The sequence below is a fragment of the Artemia sp. Qi Xiang Cuo genome, chromosome 6 (assembly GCF_049724085.1).
Source record: "Artemia sp. Qi Xiang Cuo chromosome 6, ASM4972408v1, whole genome shotgun sequence".
Taxonomy (NCBI): domain Eukaryota; kingdom Metazoa; phylum Arthropoda; class Branchiopoda; order Anostraca; family Artemiidae; genus Artemia; species Artemia sp. Qi Xiang Cuo.
Genome location: NC_142799.1, coordinates 9,200,313 through 9,222,222, shown reverse-complemented (window position 1 = coordinate 9,222,222; position 21,910 = coordinate 9,200,313). Strand labels below are relative to the sequence as shown.

General features: G+C 35.1%; 1 protein-coding gene across 3 annotated transcripts in view; it reads right to left on the bottom strand.

Moving 5' to 3' along the window:
- The window catches only part of msn (serine/threonine-protein kinase msn), a 120,974-nt gene that overhangs the window by 50,449 nt on the left and 48,615 nt on the right, over positions 1–21,910 (bottom strand). For all 3 annotated transcript variants that reach the window (XM_089090479.1, XM_089090480.1, XM_089090481.1), the window contains exons 8-13: positions 19,362–19,644; positions 17,438–17,592; positions 13,525–13,655; positions 10,782–10,929; positions 6,568–6,746; positions 2,737–2,951 (exon numbers count right to left, since the gene is read on the bottom strand). In XM_089090479.1, the coding sequence (XP_088946605.1) occupies positions 2,737–2,951; positions 6,568–6,746; positions 10,782–10,929; positions 13,525–13,655; positions 17,438–17,592; positions 19,362–19,644 (1,111 nt within the window). The remainder of the gene's footprint in view (positions 1–2,736; positions 2,952–6,567; positions 6,747–10,781; positions 10,930–13,524; positions 13,656–17,437; positions 17,593–19,361; positions 19,645–21,910) is intronic.

The following is a 21,910-nucleotide window of genomic DNA, read 5'->3' as shown; positions in this document are numbered from 1 at the left end:
GTTTGTCCTAGGTGACTGGATGGCTCGGTAAGATCAAGGTCTCGTTCAAGTGTTTATATGTCTGAATTATTAAAGTAGGACAAAGGTTTTTTTTTCACCAAATAGTTAGCAATCATTCAGATGGATAGATAAGTTTTTATTCAGATACAATAAACAAGCAATGCAATGATAAACAATACAAGCACTCACATCATTATATATCGCTCGGAAGACTCTACGGCCAGGATTACGGCGATAAAGAAAACAGAGAAAAAAAAACACAAACACTGTAAATGAAAATGACAAGCGCCCGCCCCTAACTGCCACAAAGTTGGAGCAAAGTACCATGCGCAACAAAAAGAAAACAATTCGAGCACAAAATGCCGACTTGGCCCCAAGACCCTAACCACGGGGGGCATTAAAAAAGGTAAATGAAAAAAATATCCAGAATTTAAAAAATATTTTTACATAGTATTCCAGACAGCATGAAAAGCCTAAGTCTAATCTTGGTTTTAAAACCAAAACTATTAGTTGGATTGGACAAACAAATGTTTATTCCCATCTCTCTCTGACCCCTCCAACCAAATCCAAATTTGAAAGACCAATTGCCACCCTTCTCCACCGACATACCCTGAAAGATTCTACATCATCTCCCAATAGTTCAGCGCAAAAAATCTTTTGAATTGTCTTGGTAATTAACAGTAAAAAATTCTGGGACCCATAGTGGGTTTCAGTGCAAAAGCGTTTAGGTGGGTCGGAGCTTCCCCCTAAGTCTAAATTTGAGGTCCACTTGGCCCCCCAAACTCGCTAAAGGTTTCGACTTGATCGCCCCCCGGCCGTTCCTGAGATACTGCAAATACGCTATTTTGATAACTCGACAAAATTTAGCGTCGTTTCATTTATCTTGTTTCTTAGCTGTGAAATAATTCTAAATCCCATAGGAGCTTATACTTTAAAACGTTTAGGTTGACCTAGGATAAAGAAAAACACAAAATCACCCTTTTTTCTCCCGCCCCCCCCCCAAAAAAAAGAAGAAGAAAAAAAAACACAAAATTCCAATGGGCAAAACGGGGAACACGAAGAAGCCTGAACACCTCCAATCAGTTTTTACTCTTAAATAGATAATAGTACTTTCAATTTTCGAATCGACTGGGCCCTTCCCAAGTTTCTACGGCCTTTCGACACAAAGTGATCGTAAAAATAAATATTTGGGGGTAACATTGACCTGTTTAAACTTTTATCATAAACAATGAGGACAAGAAAAATCAATATCAATCTTTTAAGATGAACCTGCTGAATCTTTTGATGCTACACAGTTACAGACCCACGATATTGGGAAGCAAATGTGTGTGTGTGGAGGGGGGGAGGGAGGGAAAGAGACAAGATACATACTCAAGTCTTTATTGGAATCCGAGTGTTATCAATGGAAAAGTGGGGATGAAAGCTTTAGTGGTGAATGCCGAGGAACAATGTCCTTAAAACTAGGAAATTAAAGTTCTAGGTTCCTTGCCTTTAACTTTTCACTGAACGACTTATTAAATAAATAGAATGTTTTGCAACATGAAAATGCCGAAAAGGGCGATCGCACGCGGCGGTACATGTGCTGATTTCCAAACAAAGCGTAGGTTTCAGCACTAGATTTTATATGAGCCCATATTTGTCTCCTTTTGACTTTTCCGTAGCCAGATAGACCTGAAGAAAGAGGTGAGAGTGGAGACAATGATACTCGTGCAAAAATACGAATTTCCTTCATTCTAAGGATTATGGGCTGTGAACTGCCAATCAAGTTCCCATCAATCCATGGCTAATTGGAGAAAAAGCCAAGACAGATAGTCTGAGTGAGAGACACAGCAGGCATAAGTCTTCTAGGGGCATTCAACGATGATAATTTCGACGGAGTACATTTTATTTCGATTTGACGCTCCTGTTTGACAGTTTTCAGCCTCTTTTCAGAAGCTCCTGAAACTTTTCTTTTTCACAATTACAAATTACAACCCAATGCAATTTGAAAAAAAAAATATTGCTGTATCAGAGTTAATTGAGATTTTTTGTTAAAAAAAAACATATATTTTCTAATTGTTAGCTGTCATTGGCTTGCTCTTCACGAAGTCGGATCAAAAGCACAACTTCATAAATGTTTCTACGAACGAGGTGATAAAGCATGCAAGGAAAAATAATATTTCAAGTGTCTAAAGAACCAAATAAAGTAAATAATACAGGACTGAATTAACCGATAGCGTTATCAAACCAAGAACGTAAGTTACGAATAAAAGTTTTGTTTAAAGGGTCACATACAATCTTTTGAATTAGCACAGCCGAGAAACACTACTACAACTAATACTACTAGCAACTCACTGCAGTACCAAGCCACCTGAAGCCGTCCACACATACGTACACTCCTCCGCCATCCCAATCTATCCAAAGCTTCCCTCTTAACAACCTCTCAAAAATGTCAATTTCTTTAAATCCCTTCTTATTAATCTCCCACCCTATTTCGGCATGAATTGCTCTTCTTTTGGCCGTAAACGGTTGGCCAAAAAGGAAGGAAATTTATCAATCTGATATCCTTCATCCACAAAACGTTTCCTGGACATTTCAACCTTTCTCCCATTATAACCCTTGAAAGCGGAATAGAAACACATTTTTTGTACAGCTTACAGTTTGAAACACGGTCAATCAGACCAGTAGTAAAGTCGGCCGAGAAGCAGTTAAAGCAAATAAAAATACAAATGTAAAAAAGCCGAAGACTAGACTTACAATGGCTTTGGTGGATCACTTGCCAACAATGTACCGTCATTCCTTTTCATTTTGGTCTGCTGGGTTATTTCCTCATTATCCTCGTCTGAATCATCGCTGATAACTTCTTTAGAAACAGTCGTACGAGGAAGAAGAATTGATGAATTTCTCTCACCATTCCTTGTTTTAGGACTGGCTCCAAGCTCATTTAACTGTGCAGCCAGTGCGTCTAATTCCTAGAATTTATTTTTCAGAATTCTTGAGCAGCTCTATTTTTAAATTGACCGTCGTTGTAAAAACTAAATGATCGTTGACCATTAAATGACCGTTGAAAAAATTTAACCGTTAAAAGCAATTATATTTTCTAGGAGTTAGTTGTCTTTCTCCTGTTATAATACAGTACTATTATTACATATTTTATTAGTAAAAGATTATTGATTAATATTAATTAATATTAATCATTTAATATAATCTATTTAATAATTATTTTATCTTATTTATATTATATAATCAATATATAATCGTTATACAATAATAGTAATCTTTTATTAATAAATCTATTATTGATTATTACTAATAATACGGTACTATTATTAAATCATACAGGGTATGCTTAAGTCCGCTTTATAGATAGCTTAATACACATATCCATAGTGAAAAGCAACTTTAAAGTTTAGAATACAGTATTCATAACAGCAGTAGCTATCGTTGTTCTTGTGAATCTCAGCAGTCTTTAAAACTGAATAAAAAGTAACAGACACCACAGGTGTTCAGACGCAACAGATTAAAAAAAAGAAGAAAAATACTAAAATCGGGTAAAATTTAAGACAGTGAAAATTGATTTTTTTTTTTTTTTTTTTTTTTTTTTTTTACATACAATAATAAAAGTCTTAATATTTCGGCAGAACGTCTAAAAGTATTTTTCAGCCTTAAAACAGGAAAAAAGCACGAAAAAATATCTCAAATGAATTTATATACATAAAAGATAAGAAAAAATACAAAAGATCTACAAAAAAAACACAAAGAAAAAATGAAAAACGTTCACATCTGTGAAACCATAGGTGTTGTTTTTAAACAAGTCTAGCATGATAATTGAAGTACAAACGGAAAGCAGGGTAACTGCTACATAATACTGTGTATGCCTGAGCTGTTTATTTTTGGTGTATGTTGTTCATTTTAATTCACCGACCCCCTTTCTTTTTTTTCTTTTTTTTTTTTTTTGTTCTGCCAGGAAAACTATTTAAAGGCCATTCTACCTTTTCTATGCCTCTTAAGTACTGTTGCGGCTGATTTGTAAAATATGTGCATAAACCAAAACCTTCTCTGAAAGAAGCGAAGCAATGTTTTTCAACCATTGTATAAAAGACATTTTATACGGAATAATTGTCTCACTTATGGGAACGACAGAGAATATCCATTTTCATTAATTGAGTCTTTAATATCTTTTCCACTTAAATTCTTCAAACATTTTAGTTTAATCCACAACCGAATGTGGCGAGGGAATGTTCCTTGAAGGTAGGGAAACTTAAAACAGAGCAATGGAATAATAAAATCGAAAGAGGTTATCTAGACTCTTTTATGAGGTTGTGTATCTTTATGCCAAAAGAAAGTTTCCATATAAATTCGGGTATTTATATTTTAATATACATGATAATAATACCTAAAAATAATTACTTTGATTTTGTAGAATTTCGCACTTAGAGGAGGGGAATTATTCATTTTGGACTGTTGACAGAACCACCTCCCTACTTGCTCCACCCCTGATTCCGAAGGCCCTTCGTTTATATCTGATCGTATGTCTTATATCTTTATCTTTCCTAATTATAGCTTTCTGTTCATTAAAATGCTGTAATATTTCGATCTCGAAATCCTTTTGAAACTCCAGCGCCAGCAACAGCGGTGGCTCAGCCTTATCCAACGGATTGGTTGTCCCCATCTCTCAGAGAGCATTTTAGAAAGCAAATTTCCTATTCCCCTCCCATAAAAGGGACAAGTAAAATTCAAAGTCACATCCCAAACTTTCTTCATCTAGCAAGAAACCATAGAGAAGGCATATACATGCCCTAACTTAAACTTATAGCAGAACACAAGCACCACCAGCCCTCCCTGGTGGCAAGAAAATGGCAAAGTTTTTCTTGTAATGCAGATCCATCTTCGGCCATGGGGTTGGCAATATAACCAAGAGGATTCCCTTTCTTCATCCATACTGGTGAAAGACATCAAAAGTGCTCCAGATCGGTCTTGATTGTGGGTAGCCATGTTTGGCACTGACCGCTTGGGCGTTTTTTCAAGAGGGCAGTCGTACGCAGGTTAGTGATTTCCTCATCACGTATTCTTTGGGTCGTTGACATAAGTACTCGAACCATGTGAGCCAGCGTTTCTTTATAACGTCAATTACATCGGTTGTAATTCGCAAGCATCGTTTCCTTATCTCTTTATCCGAAATCTTGTCTGTAAGTCAGAGACCCAAAATACATGCCCTTACAAGGACGACCTTCTTTTTAGGGAGTAGGTCTAAAACTGTGCAAAAAAACTAAAGAGAACTTCAGTTACGACCTTTAGCTCAATCGGAAATGATATCAAATGGGAATATTTTCACTCTGAAAATTTTTTCCCCCATCTGAAATAATTATCTTTTCTGCTTAATAGACACCTCCGGAAAAAGGCTTTTAATTCATTCGTCAGATCCTATATTTGTAGCTGAAAACGTTTAGGTAATCTATCTTACCAAACAGAATTAGGCCGCTGTAACTTTTCAGACAATACAATGCATTTCTGTTATATATATATATATGTATATATATATATATATATATATATATATATATATATATATATATATATATATATAAAAACCGAAAAATCTAACTTCGATATCAAACTGTTTTTGATGCATGGCTTCAAATCGTTTATAGGATTATCCTACAGATTAGACTTTGGTTGCCTAAAAATCCTTTATAAGAATATGGCTGCAACGAACCCAAGACGACCTTCAAGGAGCGATGGTAGCCAAGTCTAGTATATTTTTCCCCTCAGGATTATAATAACGGACAGAACTTGTATGAATTGCAATAATCACTGGCTAGGTACTTTATATATGAGTCTGTATTCACTGTTTGCATCTTCCATTTTTGCTTTGACTAGCTTTAAAGACCTTGCTCCCCCATAACTGAGTTTATCAAAAACAATGCTGGCATGTCCCCCTCTCTGAATTCCGAAATTAAACATTCATCATTGTTCCCAAAAATTGGCATGGCTAAAAACGTAGCTGCACAATGCTTCACTTAAGGTTTCATCTATATTATCTGCACGAATGGGGAAGGACTCATCCCCTAAAATGTGGTTATTAAATTTTCCGTAAATTAGTTAGTTACCGGTATACAGGGATGACGATCACTAACTAAATTGGTCTAAAAGTGGCGCAAAAGGGGGGGGGGAATTATTCACTAAGAATTAGTTTAATGCGCCCTCTTCAGATAAACTTTGTAGCCGTTTGTAAAGATTTCATAACTTGAAAAACATTTTCAGGTGGCTTATTTTTTTGTATCCTTCCTACAAAAAATCTTATAAGCCAATCTTAGAAAACGTTAAAATGTTAAAATCTTAGAAACATCTTTCTGACTCTCACTAAAACGATATTACAAGCCCTTTTAAAGGACTAAGGAACATAGACCTAATGAAATGAAACTAATCTATCTTGCTATAGAAGTTTTACTAATTACTATAAATTATTTTATAATAGTACTACAACCCATTATGAAAAATGGTTCTACATTAAACACCTGAAATAAGTTGCACGCCAGAATAAAATAAATAAATAAACGACGACTAAGCAAAACTGTAAAAACAAACCTCAGGTTTTCTGCTAGCAGAAGATTTAAATAACTGAGAATTTCTTTGCTGCGCAGAGGGCAAAACTTGAGGGCTATTTCTCTGCTGTTGGTTAGGCGGAGTTGAAGGTTTTTTCTGCTCTCGCGGATCACCCGGTAGCGCTGGTAGAGGCCGACTTGAAGGTAGATCTGGAGGCGCAGCTTTATAAAAAGAATTATTTTAAATCAAGTGTAAGGCGAAAATAAGGCGAATGTTACTTTTTAACTATTAGTTTTTATCCTTTTCATTTTTTAGTTTACTTCTTTTTTTAAATTTGTTTTCACTTTGGCGTTTGTTACTTAGCGCTTAGCGCTGTTTTTGTCGTTCCAATTTTTTTTTTAAGGCACTGAAAACGGCAGGACAGGAAACCCCAGCCGATATACTAGCTATTTTCTTTTAACATTTACTCACTGCCTAAAATATTTCCTATTATTTAGCGTCAGTGACGCTTTTTTCTATTAGAATAAAGCACTGTAGGCGACACTTTCTTTCTAAAGAAGAATCTCATCTATATCTAATATATCAACGGATTACTTATTATTTATACGCAGAGTGCCAACATTATTTCCCGCCCAAGACCTGGTCAGTATCTTTCTGTAGGTTATCTGTACAAGAGCTCTGGTGGCAGAGGTCGTAAAACCCTGTTTTCCTGAGAAATTTACCTGGCGGTGAAAGCCACTTTTAAAGCAGTTCTTAATTATAGTAAAAAAAACAGCTGACGTATATTGATTAAAATATGAAGGAAATAATCACAGCTTAACAGCTTTAACAGCAAATGACTAAGGTGATGTAGATGCACCTTCATCTTTAAAGAAGTTTCGAATGCATTATCCGCTACATGAGCTCATGACACATAATTTGCAGCAGTAAAACAACACATGGATTAAAATTAAGCGGAAAAAAACTAATGCAGGTTATACATACAGTTAAATTCTCAATGCCTAACCTAAAAACATCAAGACTATTCAACTCGAATTGTAATAATGAGGATTTTTTCTTCCGAAAATGAGGCCTCTAAATTATGAATGCTTTAGAAACAAACCTGAAAAATATCAACAAAAACTTAACAACAAGGAGAATTCGGGACTTCCTTGTGGATAAGACTCGACTTTGGCTGTGTACTGGTAATTTATTGTCCTTAATTTTAAGGCTTTTTAATAATATGTGACTGAGGTGACTCTGGCACATCTGAAAATATGTTCTATTTATTTTTGCTTGGAGTAGGTTCATTCTCAAGTACTGAATCAAAACAAATTTCTTGAGGATCGAGTGAACCATTTGGATGGATAGTGGGTACACCACGAATAGCCACTGACTGATTAGTCTGAGATTTGTAGATACTCTGTTTTTTTTTATCCTCCGGGACACTGCTTGAGTGGTGTTGTTGATAAAAATTGTCAGTGGGTAAACCGTAAAATACCCGACTGTTGATGACGGCATACAGATGTAAGGAAACAAAAAAGAAGTGGGAAAATAGAAGGAAACACACTGGACTTTCTGTTTTGCAATAATTTTAATAGGTATAGAGTCCATGTTTAGCCAACAAAAATATGTCATATTCATGTTACTATGCGAACTTGGGTTCTAGGCGGTTATCCCCCCCCGGAAAATACCCCCCAGTGGAAAATAAGGCTTTCCCAATTCGAGAATTTTATTTCAGTTTTTTTTTTACTTCCGTAGGGGGAAGGAATTTTGGTACTTGTGAATTATGCGCCACTCACTCAAGTTTACGCTGTGTAAAATTCGAGAACAAACCGGTTTCTTCGTTAGGTTTTTTTTTCTTTTAGCTTAGCGCGAGACAAGACAAAGACAAGTGACAGAATAGAGGGGAAATATATAATTTGGGCTATATATTTGCACATAAGGGGGGGGGGGTAAAGTATTCGGACAGTTTGAAGTAAAGAAAAACAATTCTTTCTAGGTATATGGCCACTAAAAATTGCAAAATACTTGATAACTTCAATTCACGGAGTCGATGTTTAGCCAACAAAAATGTCATATTCACGTTACTATGCGAACTTGGGTTCTAGGCGGTTATCCCCCCTCCCGGAAAATACACCCCCGTGGAAAATAAGGTTTTCCAAATTTGAGAGTTTTATTTGAGTTTTTTTTTTATTTCCTTAGGGGGCATAAATTTTGGTACTTGTATATTATTCGCCACACATTCAAGTTTACGATGTGTAAAATTCGAGAACAAACCGGTTTCATCGTTAGTTTTTTTTTTAGCTTAGCGCGAGACAAGACAAAGACAAGTGACAGAATATATGGGAAATATATAATTTTGGCTATATATTTGCACATAAGGGGGGGGGGAGTAAAGCATTCGGACAGTTTGAAGTCAGAAAACAATTCTTTCTAGGTATATACCCATTAAACATTACAGAAGAATACCGAGGTATCTGGAAATTTTATTAACTAAAAAAAAAAAAAAAAAAAAAAAAAAAAAAAAAAAGGAAATAATTCAAGTCCGCTGATTTTCAATTGAGGTTATCAAGTATTTTGCAGTAGGTTGCATCAAGACATGGCTAATTGTAGAAAGAGAAAATCCAAGACAGATAGTCCAAGTAATTGAGAGGCAAGTGAGAGGAGAGTGGTAAGTGTTTTTTTTTTTCAATGACCGTTTTCCCAAGTATTAAGTACTATTATTAGGTTAATGTAGGTTATGATGTTTTATTTAAGTGTTTTATGATGATCGCTGATCGAAGTTTATGTTATCTGTGCCTTTCATTTATGTTATTTTACTGTGTTCATGGCCGTATTGTGTTCATGGCCTTTAAAATACACTTATCTATCTATCTATCTAATATTCACAATAATTGTACCAAACACATTTTGCATGCAGAACCACTATACTTTATACCCCCTTTCCCCCCTAATGTGCAAATCTATAGCCCAAATTTATTTCTAAAGTAACGAAGAAACTAACGAAAAAACCGATGCGTTCTCGAATTTTACACAGCATAAACTTGAGTGAGTGGTGCATAATACACAAGTACCAAAATTCTTTCCCCAACGAAAAAAAAAAAATTAAACTAAAAAAAAATTCTCAAATTTGGAAAGCCTTATTTTCCACGGGGGTATTTTCCGGGGGGGATCGCCGGAGGGGTAAACGCCGACCACTACGAACTTGGTAGCCAGGTAAATCCAATTTTCTCGTAAAGATGTTTCCTTGATATTCATGAATGCCGAAACATCAAGAACAACCACAGATTTGTTCTTTGTCGGGACGAGGTACATGTGAGTTAAAAAATAACAATATCTGCTTTGATTGAAAAGTTTTTACCTGAATTTGTCTTTTATATATCTTATTTATGTATTTCTAAATCCTCGAGAGATCGCATGTAATTAGATACTCTTCTAGAGATTCAAGAGGTCCATCAGATACTCTTATGCCACCTAACTTCTTGGAAGAAATACTTGGTTTTGAAAAACTTTGAGAGCCCATTCTTTTCCTTTGCAGTGTTTTTTCAATGCATTTTGTGCTTTCATTAGAGCTGATCTGAAAACATCGGGAAGTGGCACAGGGAGAATTTTTTTTTTTAATATTATAAACATTTTGGGTGGCATTGGAGGGCCGAATTTCATCTTAAGACTAGTTTTGAAAGATTGAGCGTTTCCGCTTTTGAATTTTAAACCTCATTTAGATTTTTTGTCAATCCTGAGTGAAGACAGAAAAATTCTCTACCACTTCCATATTAGGCTTTCAGGTTTTCGTTATTTATTAAATAAATGAGTAAATATTGATCACGTTTTTGAACTGAAGTATTTGTTGATTGCAGCTTGAATTGAAAGAAGCGTTATTAAACTGGAGAATTTGTAAGCTTTTCTTTGTTTGTGTTAATGATCCTTTACAGCAAGGCTATTCAATTTTTTATTATACGAAGTTGCCCCCTTTGGTGAATGAATTCCTATACTAGTTATTGAAGAACATGAATAACTCAGAACGAAAACTATAATGAAATTACCATCAAAATAAAACCAATAAAAATAAAGAATAATAAGTCCATGTACTTAATTAATGTCCCCAGAATTCAAAAATGCAAATGCTTCAACATCAACCCCGACCCCTGCTTCAACATGAGCTAAATATGAAAAAAAAAAAAAAAAAAAAAAAAAAACATGGGGTACGTTAGTAACTATAGCAACAATGCCTATCCATGACTATAGAAAGTGGAGTAATCTCAGATAATACATACCAACAGCTCCTCTAGATGGTAATGGGGGTCTCAAGGCACCATCGGCTATCTCTTCTTTATCTCGTCGGCGAGGTCTTTCTGGTTCTCTGTCATTTCTAACCTTCTCTTCCTTTTCACGATTTTCTAAAATAGCAGCAGGTCTTCCTTCCTAAATAAAAATTGGTTCAAAACCTTGGTTCAAAAATTGGTTCAAATAATGCTAATTAAAATGAAGTTGACTTCCAGAGCGACTATAAAGATGAAGGGAGGGAGGGGGGGAGGCTGAAGGTATTTGTACACACCAAACAATTCCGGAGTTAAACAATATATTCATAAGAATCTAAACTACCCTTTTCCAGCGATTTGAACATCCATATTGATATAAATGAGGAAAAAGAAATCATAGATACTTTATACCTTCAAAGGTCGGAATTATCGCGGAAAATTTGTTTAACATTTGTTTTTGTTATTCGACTAAAACAGTGGGACAAAATGGCAGAATCGTTATTTTTTTTCAGGGGTAGGGGGGAGAATCTGGAACCCTCTCACTCCAATGTGTCTTAAATAAATTTAATAAAGCTTTTTAGTCACAACAGACCACATAATCTATGACACCTTAAAGCCTTAGCTTGACTTCATCGAAAAAAAAAAAAAAAAAAAAAAAAAAAAAAAAAAAAAAAAAAACAAGAACACCACTTGTTTATAAAGAAATTGATAAAAATTAAAGACTTTTTTTTAAATCGATTGCAGTATCTATTAGCTGTTGAGCTCTGACTGTCCTTTAGCTCTTTCCTCTTGTTTTGTCTTGGTTCAAAACTTTAGTAAAAAGCCAAAGCTAAAAAAACGAGAGTCCTACCAACCACTGGACCCATAATTAATATTACGCATCTGATATACCTAAGAATTTTCAGAATAGTTTCTTCTGGCAATAAAATAGAACATAAAGGCTAAGATAGGGACAAGAATCATAATCCCAACTAGCTTCAAATACCCTAACAATGTCCTGATTTTACAGTACGTTAGAGTTGTAGACACTGCTGATTTTTTGCTGATGTCCAAAATATCGTGGGAAATTAAACCACGGAAGTAAAAAAAAAAGCTTAGCACAGGAAAAAACAAGTGCTGTGACCTTAGAAAACTCCTTTTTCCCGCTAAAAGTGCCCTTTCTAATGATGAAAGTATTAAGCAATCGTATATAAGTAACAATATGTTAAATGGTATTATTAGGCAAGAAACACATGAGTATTTAAGAATAAGTTTAAGGATAGTGGACAAAATTTTGGCTGGTGAGAAGTTGGGAGTGATGACAGTTGGAGCGCATCAGTGAGGCATCTTTACAATGAACTTCATATGCCTTTGCGGGAATTTGTAAGTTTATTATGTTTTATTTATATATAATCCTTATCACAAATTATTGCCTCCGTTTTTTCTTTGCTTTTCATAAATGCATCACCTATTCAAGATTATGAAATCAGAAGTTCTTTTTTGATACGTAGATCGGTGGTTATAACAACTGGATAAAATTTGGTACTCAGCACGTTGGACGAAGATTGCGAAGATTTGCCGAATAAGTTAAGATCGTATAGTGTACCAACGAAATTTGGTAAATTGTTGAAACTGTATTGCTTTGAAGTTGACATATTTGGAGCGCTGTTCTCAGCAGTCTAAGTTGTTCATTTTTTTTGGGGGGGGGGGGAGAGGGGGGTTTGGACCGGGTAGTGAGTTTGTGTCGAGACTTAAATTCTTCTGCCTAGTTTTGGGGGCCTGAAGCCGAGTAAATCAAGCTCCTTTCGTAATTTTTTTTTCTTTCCTTTTTGGCTCCTTACTGTGGTAGCACAGTGGATTGATGCTCTGTTTGGCACACTGTGAATAAATAATATACAGTAGAATCACAACTCAACAATATTTGGCTACTACACTCTTGGCACATATAAAAGTTCCGCCCACTTACTAGTACGTCATCGTCCATTGGACCACTAAAGACAGATCAAACATAAATCCGAGAACACGGATTTTCGCAGAAACTTCCTCAAAATGTCTTTGAAACCAACTCGAGACTTCGAAACCTACTTGTAATTTCTAAAAACATCTAATAATAACATTGCACTAATAATTACCAGTTTTTATATATGTACTGGAATAAATTAATTTAAAATTAGATTCTTTAAAAGGCCCAGAAACTGAGACGTCGTTTCGACCCCTCTGCACTTGCAATGACTCTGAGGACCTTTATCCTTTCTCCCTTTCTTATTTCAATTGAGTTGTTTTTGTTAATTTTGTATTCTTTTTGGTGCCTAACAAGCTACAGCCTCTGGACATTATTAGAATGTACACATCTTTTTTTAAATACACGCATTTATTATCTATGAAAATTGAAAGGACCTGATTTATTCCTTCTGCTTCACACCAAGTCTAAAAACCAGAAGATTTCTCTACAGCAAAGTATCTGCAAAAACGTTCATTTTCTGCAATTGGCTCCCACAAAGTTGATATATTGACCGGTTGTTTCTGATAATTTTAGCCAACACCAATCTATTTCAACATTACGGCTGACACAGGCTTAACTACGCTTTTTATTTACGTACTCAACCTGTGAAACGAACCCTTTCCTTTTAAAATACTTTATTTACAATACAGAAATTCCTGTTTTTTTAACCTGTTCTGTGCTCACCAACTTTTCGGTGAGCTTTTATATTGTAGTAGTTGTGTCTTGAAGGAACCTGTGTGAACCAAAACTTAACTTGCAGAAATCAACCAGTCTCACCTGTATTGCTTGAAAGTTTCTCCTCAGAGTATCACCAGTTTGGTTCTGGATGATAGAGGATGGCTGCCCGTCCGTTGGATTCTCGTCCTCCTCCCCTTCTGAACCGCTATATGCATGATAGCCATCGCGCTCTAGAATATTTTAATAAAAAATAACAATAATGTTTAATAAGAATAACAAGATATAAATAATAATAGTGAGTAGGCTGTTTCAAAGCTATTCAGCCACTTACAAAAATTTCAGCAAGTAATATTGGAACGAGTCGCAAAACATATAATTAAAGAAGCCACTAGACTCGAATTTGATAAAAAGAATAAATGATTTACAACATATACAGGATCAACTTCGACTATTTTCCTTTTACAAGAGTACTAAATACTACCCTATTACTAGGGGAAGTCGCTAGTAACAAAGATAAGGGTAGCTGATTTCCTTCCCCTTAAGTGTTATCACTGGATCAACGAACTACCAATTATCTAAATAAATCAAGGCGTAGCCCCCCACCCACCCACCCCCATCAGGAAAATCACACGCAGGGCAATATATGTACTGAGGCTAAGAGGACACAGTCTGACATCCTATAGAAAATAGGGGGTATTTATACAGGATTAACAAAGCGAAAGCTATTACTTGAAGACCTGGCTAGTACCTAAGGACAATTTCTGTCTGTATACTTGAGTAGAATTGTTTTCAACCTTCCAATGTATGAAATCTTTTTTTTCTTTTTTTTTAAAGGTACTGTTAAGCTTTAAGGTAATACTCCATTTCAGGGCATTCTCTCTCTCTCTTTCTTCATTCCCTCTAGAATCCCTCCACCCGAGTTTAAAAGAGCAATCTCTATTTCAAGGTAAAAACAAGGGTACCCCCTCCCAAAAAAGAGTTATGTTTACATACTATCAAGGCGTAAGACCATTAAAATCTTAAGAGGCCATTCAAAGAAAAAAGCTAGGATAGGAGTGGTGGTCGGAAGTTTTCCTAAAAAATACCTTCCAATTTCCTGACTATGGATGCTTCAAGGATAAAGATGAGTCCTTTGATATCTTTTCATGACTCTAGGGGCTAGATTGATTTTGCATGTTCATTCTGGGATGGTGAGCGGCTTCTAGGTATTCTAGGATCAGTTTCACCTAAACATATAATTGATATGCGAAATCATATATTAAAGGTTTAGATCTCGATAAGAGGTGCAAATATTAAAGGTTTAGATCTCCATAAGAGGTACGAATATTAAAGGTTTAGATCGCCATAAGAGGTACGAATATTAAGATCTCCTAAAATCTTTTGGAATTGGTTCTCCAAACTCCAGAGAGATCTGACAAGAGAAGAAGACTTTTCCCGAGATAAAAAAAAAAAAAATTCAGAGCAAGAGCAGCAATTGGAGATTACCATTGAGAGAATTCGATACATTAAAGATCATTTTGCGAGTCAACGTCTCAAAGAGAAAGGGACCATTAGCGAATTCTCCCAGGGAACTAGTAATCGTTAAAAACTATTAAAAATTTAGTGGTTTTGACTACGAAATTTGATTGAAAAGACAGTGAGACCTCCTAGATAAGGTTCTCAGCCAAGGTAGGTAGCACCACAGGGAACTCACAAAGCCGCAAAATTGATCAAATGACAATGCTTTTGAGCTGCTAATTGGCGTCTTCCTAAAAAGTATGCTAGAATATTTTTAGGGACAGTCCTTTCCTGAACTTTAAAAGAAAATTCTACTCGGTTTTATCGAAAAGACAAAATTCACCTTTTCTAATGATACAAGTTTGATCGGAAGTGGATATCTCCAGAACAAGATGAGAGAAGCTAAATGGTTTTCGAAAGATTTTTCAGAAAGCTTTCAGAAACGTTGGCTTTGAGCTCTCTGTCGTTTATTCAGATCTTTTATCCAAGCTATGGCAAGTTATGTCAAAGTTTTTAAGTTATGGCAAGATCACCAAATCAATTATAAATACTTTCGCCACACGCCTAAAAAAGTTTATAATGGATATTTATAACAGAAAAACGTTTATAACGGACATTTAAAACAACTAAAAACGATTATAACGGACGCGAATGGGCGATATTTTACGGTAGCGAGTCCCTTAAAAGTCAACCATGACGCTTCACCCCAATTTTAGGTCTCCTCATGATTTCCAAATTCATAAACTTTCAGTGAATGTTCTGAAAATAAAGGTTTTATGAGTTTTTTTTTAATCCTATCCATCCAAATTTTCTACTTTACTCGGTTATTAGATGTATTTGTTTGATTTATAGATAATTTTTTGCCTTTATGTGAGTAATGATTTTTTATTGGATTGTTTCTATTTGACTTTAATCACTCACCCACCGATAAGAAAAATTAAAGAATAACGTATCATGAGGCAGTGAGTAAAAAGAGATCTAACATTTTTTAATTTTTTTTTAAACTAGATCCTCGGGGTTGGATGGGTATTATACCCATTCCTGTCAAGGCTCTTAAAATTCAGGTTAGTTTTCTTTTTCTTTTTTTCCTGGATGACAATACCTAATTAATAGTTTTACTCCACCAGTAAGTGTAGAATAGGTAATACATGGATTTGATATTAACGAGTACAAGTAAGGGTTATATCCTTTTTAGAATAGATATTGGAACAAATGAAAATTGAAAGCTCTGATGATGTTAGCTGACAGTCATCACTTTTGCCAGACATATTTTAATTATTCACACAAGTGCCAAAAGATATTAATTCGCTTTTTTTCTTCATTTGTCTTTTAATTTGTGACAAAAGACAGATGGAAAGAATAAAAATAATGAATATATATACTTAGATCATTATTTATGAAGCACAAAATTAAAGCATGATAATTTTTTTTTACCTCATAATATGTCAACACCGGCGTTTTATTTCTCTTTTACAATACAACCGATACTACTGATTCCCAAACGTGAAGGCCCGAGTAGAGGGCCTTTGACATATTTTGACACAGGTGATGGTTAAGTATATTTTGGAAATTGTGCGATCTGAGCATGTCAGTAGTGATATTACAGAAAATAGAGGTCACGAACATCCACCTATGTCAAACGTCGCCATACTGAGACGCCTCCAGTGGTTCTTCCACAGAACACGACATTCTGGCGAGATAATTTCGAGTCAGCTTCTACTCAACTCCCGCTTCGTGAAGGAAACAAGCCAGTGGTTAAACACAAAGATATATCTAAAAATGCTATCTACCATCAAGTTCTACCTGAAACCACTGGGTGGTTTAAAGGAAGTACACAGTCACCAGGGCGTTTATTGACTGCTAAATCAACAGCTGCGGTAAGAGCCTCTTGGACCCATATTTTGATGCTGGTTCTCGAGCCGATGATGTCAGGGATTACAGGTGAAATAAGTAAAATCAAATCACTAAGGTCAAACAAATTATATAAAATTCTGTAAAAAATTGTGTGTGTTTTGATTGTGAGTGTTTTGATCTCTTGGAGTTGATGCCTCTGGATTGAGTTGGACATTTACTTGAGTTGGGGAATTCATGCACTACCCCCTGCCTAGCTTTTCATTTGTGGGATTATTGAGGTAGGCAACTGGATTTTTTTTTTGGATTTTGTTTATATTTCTTGTGTGTTGGTATTTTTTTCTCCCCTGTTCTTTCCCGGCCATGGAGCCTTATGGGGGAGATTGTACTTAAGTGTTTTTGTTTATGAAATTTATTGTTAAATAAATAACTCAGAACTCAGTTTCAATTGACATTCTAAGCTACATTTTAGGATCCAGCCAATGCTTCAGGTTTATATTTTTAAGGAGGAATTCCATATTTAGGTCATATTTTTAGACAATAAATGGCAAAAAAAACTGACGAACTGACAGTCGATAGACGGGACTCTTGGTGCTTTCCTGGGACATAATTTTATTTTTACTTAGTTGCTTTCTTTTTCCTCCAGCAAAAATCAATGACAAACCTTTCATTTTGTGCTTTTTGCACCTATCAATATGATCTTTTAGTTGAATTCTAACTTGTCGTTCTTGTGGCTGATCCTTCACGAAGGGATGTTTCAACAACTGGTCCGTGTAGGGTCTCTGATGGTAGTCTTTCACAAGAATAGTCTCGATAAAACTGCAAAACAAAATGATTAAAAACAGGCAACGTATTAATTTTCGGCTAAATTTAGTACTGGGCAAAACTCATTTCTTAGACAACAGACGCATCCAAGCTTGGCACACGCGCAATTCTGAACATTTTTTCAAAAGAAAATATCAGGTTCATAAAGGGATAGTGCAGCAAAACTTTTTTTTTAGTAATTGAAAAGTGGATATAGGTTTCATCGGACAGCTGAAGGATACCGGTAAAAATATTCTCTGTTTCAAATATTATTTCAATTTATTTATTTGTTTCTCTTAGGTGGCAAAGTTTACATCTAAACACTATGAGAAAGCTTCCCGGTGGCAGTCTTAAGTCCAAGGGTGAAAACGTCGGCTAGCTACTGAAGAGCTATCGGGTATACCTTTCACCAACATGAATTGTTTCTATTATTATTAAACTTACCAACTGGAGGATAACAGTACAACTGAAGGCTAGCAGTACGTGTTACACTTATGCCTCAAAATGTCTCATGTTGGACACATATTTAAGGACGTTATGGAACTAAAAATTACATGTCCATAAAGCCACCATATTAAAAAAAACATTATCCAATTGCTACTTAACATAGTTCGAAATTACTTAGTCATTTAATAGCAAGTCATAGTAAAAGAGATTTAGGTCAACTATCCTTCATAAACCTACTTATTTGCAGTTACTATAGCCTACTACCCTACTTTTTGCTTTTTTTTTTGTCTTAGCGTAATGACTTTACTCCTGAATAAAAGGAATTATTTCTGAATAAGCAGGGTTTTGATCTTGACTATGAGGGTCTCTTTCCTAAGTAAAAGGACAATGTGCATGAAGAAAGGAGTGTTCCTGAAGCAAAGACCACTTGGAAAACTGGGAAAACTTGAAAAACTTGACCGCATAATGAACAAGGACCGCATATTTTCAGTAATTACACTAAATGGCCTGCAGGTTGAGCTTCCGAAAATAGGCAAGGAGGAGAATACGCATTAAAAATGGCAAAGCATGTGGATTGTGAAGTGGCCAAAGCAGAAGGAAATTAGAACTAGACCAGGAAGGTGTGTGATTTTTTTTTTTTTTTTTTTTTTTTTTTTTTTTTACGAGAAAGGAGATACGAGTTGAAACAGTGGATAAAAGTCGCATTAAATAGAGATTATGAAAATTATAGAAAAAAAAAAAATGAAGATCTTAAACGTGCGAAATAAATAGAAAATGTAAGCCAAACTTCTATTCCATCGCTAGTTTTGCATCTCCTCCAATCGACATCTCTTGACAAACAGCGATCTGAAGAAATGAAAAACAAAAGCATATTTGTTTAAGTGAAAAAATACCAAAAGAAAATAAAGCAAAAGTAAATTATAGCATTATTAAACATATTTAAAAAAAATATTTTCTTTTGATCTTGTGACTGAAGTGTGCATCCATTTTAAACATAAATTTAATGTCAGGTTTACCTTGCATATAAAGAAAGCCTTTTCTGGTGTTTTGTCATCAGCCTGTAAAATTGACCAGCCAACTTCAGAAATCCATAGACCATAAGGCTCCTTTCTCTCCCCTTTCCTCCGAAGGAATAAGCGTTTCGGTTACCGACAGTTCTAACGGTAAAAGCAATTAGGCAACTAACTTTACAATAATATAAAAATATAATTAACCAGAAAATAGGTTTTGTCGACTTTTGGCGAGCATAGATTCCATACTTTTGAAGCCCCAAACAGAAAGCAAAACAGACGTACTCTTAAACGTATCTATATGTGCACAAAAAAGAGAAATTGAACCTGTGAAATTTTTTGGACCATTTCTTCGATTTAAATCTTGGTGGCGGATTACGTGGTATAAGGAAAAGAGCTCTCATAGGGTGCATATCACACAACGGCGGTTGGCTCTCAGCCATCTCTAAAGCAGTGATTCCGAGACTCCATAAATCTGATCTATTATCGTAAGTGGCCTCTGAATTATGCTCGCAGGCAATTACTTCTGGAGCCATCCAATATGGTGTTCCTATAAAGGTATTTCTGCGTCCGATGGTCCGGTCAAGCTGGGCACTTACACCGAAATCGACTGAAAAAAAAATGATTTAAAAGAATATTAAGTATTTGATTCCCTAAAATAGCCCAGATTTCAACAACATAAGTTCAAAAGTTGCTTTATGGCGTTTATTCTCAAACTGAGATCCCCGACCAACATTCAAAAACTCAAAATGCTCCGTTTCCCCAGATCTTTTTTAGTTCTCGATATTTGCAAAAATATATGTTTCTCTTCAAATGACAAGTATTCCTGTTCTTACTTATAGAAGTTGGCAAAAGTATTTAAGTGGTAGATTAAAACATACAAGATAATGATTCGTCTATGAATAGCTGATTTTTACAAAATTTAATGACGTTTTATAACAATAAGTGTTTTTGGTGCTCATAACATAGTTTAACATCTAAGCATCACGTTACGATTCTAAAGTTGGATCAGTGATTGATAAAGTCATTTAGGTAGGCCCGATCTTGTTTCCTCTGATTTAGCGTTCCAGATGGCAATGACTACTGACGCCATTGTTCATGAATGGTCTCTCTTGACAAATCTCATACACAGCAAATACAGAACCCCCTTTCCTCTATCAAATTCAAGCCACGGGAGTTCTCTTCCATTTGAAGCTTCATTTGACGCACTACGCTAAGTGGGAGTAAAGATGCTAGACTTTAAACTTTAATGAGGTTATCGACGGAAGCAAAGTCTATATTTATCTATCTATCGCTTTTTGGGGAGTGGTACTATCTGTAGTATGATAATAATGCACGTTGTCATTAGGCCTCTTCCATATTAAAGGCATAGTGAAATCACGGCACACTTTTGACAAATTCAGTTATTTTTTCCTTTTTTTCTTGGTTCACGTGTCAAGATTTTTTTTTTTTTTTTTTCACATACAAATGTAGAACCTTAAATAAAAATTATTTTTACCACATCTTTGGTACCTGCACTATTAAATACTTGTTAATAACAGTAAAAACTAAACACAATTTTTATCTTTACTGATCTGCTATAAAATTTGTGCTTTGTCACCAAATACCATTTGAATCATCTTAGTAAGGCTGGTTTTAGTGGATCAGTTCGGTAAAAACATGTCAAACCTAACCAGACAGAAGGCAGGTAAAAGTGAGATAATAAGATCAGGAGCCAAAAATTTTAAACTGATCATTCCTTTCATATTCCAAGAAAGACATATTTCTATTGGTTGAGTTTTGGATAATCGCCACCTAAGTGAAGTCATCTATCTTACACCATTAGGACATAGTTTGCTTCGATAGTAACCAAGTCAGTGGCCTAATGACAAGTTCAGACACACAGGTTGCATATGAACGCGTGCAGCCTCCTTAACGGTAAAGACAGCATTAAAATGACCTGAAGTATCATAAGAAAGCTAGTGGCAAGCTCAAAAAGACTTGTAGCATTGTCTCTCAGCTTGAAAGCTGGTTATGGAAAAACAATGTCAGGTTCCTACTACAATGGGTTAACATTTAATATCATAAAGAAACCTGTAATTGAAGGCAACAGTAAACAATTTCAGAACTCTTTACATATATTTATAAAGAGAAAAGAAAAACAGTCAGCTAGATTTCCTACAAGTCATTTTTCCAGGCTAAGCAACTATTTCACTGAATTTTTCTGTAATTTCTCCGATTTGTCAGAACTTACCTTAGCCCTTGTTCTTTATCCTGTGTTATTCATTTTAATTAGAAAAGACTTCGAAAAACATATACAAAGAATTTCATTCTGTACTCCCTACCATGAAGTTCCTACTTCCTCTGGAGTCTATTTTTTGACCTCCTCTGTCACCCTTCCAGGAATTTCTGTTATTGCTGCATAAATAACAAGGCCGTACCCAGGAGGGGTTAGGGGTCTGAATCCCCCAAAATGTTTGTCTGACTCGTAAATACGTAACGAAAATGGATATAAAAAATTTTTATGTGTTTTTTGTATAAATTCTTGGAATAAAGATATATATATAAAATAAAAGAATATAAAAGAATATAAAATATAATTTTATGCGTTTTTTGTATAAATACTAGGAATATAAAAGACATGATCAGTTTAAAATTTGAAATGTGTTTCTAAAATCTAAGAAAATCGTCTAAGATAGGGTAAAGGAAGCACAGCACAAGCCTTGAATTCATTCCGCACACCAGTATCTTTTGATTTGGCTCTAAGGAGCAATATTTTTTTATAGCCCTGATCATTTATTTTATTTGAGGAAATCTCTTCACTGAGAAATCAAATGGGAAAAAATAACATTCCATTTAAGCAATAGTACATCTTAAAGCTGTATTTCCGCTACCAC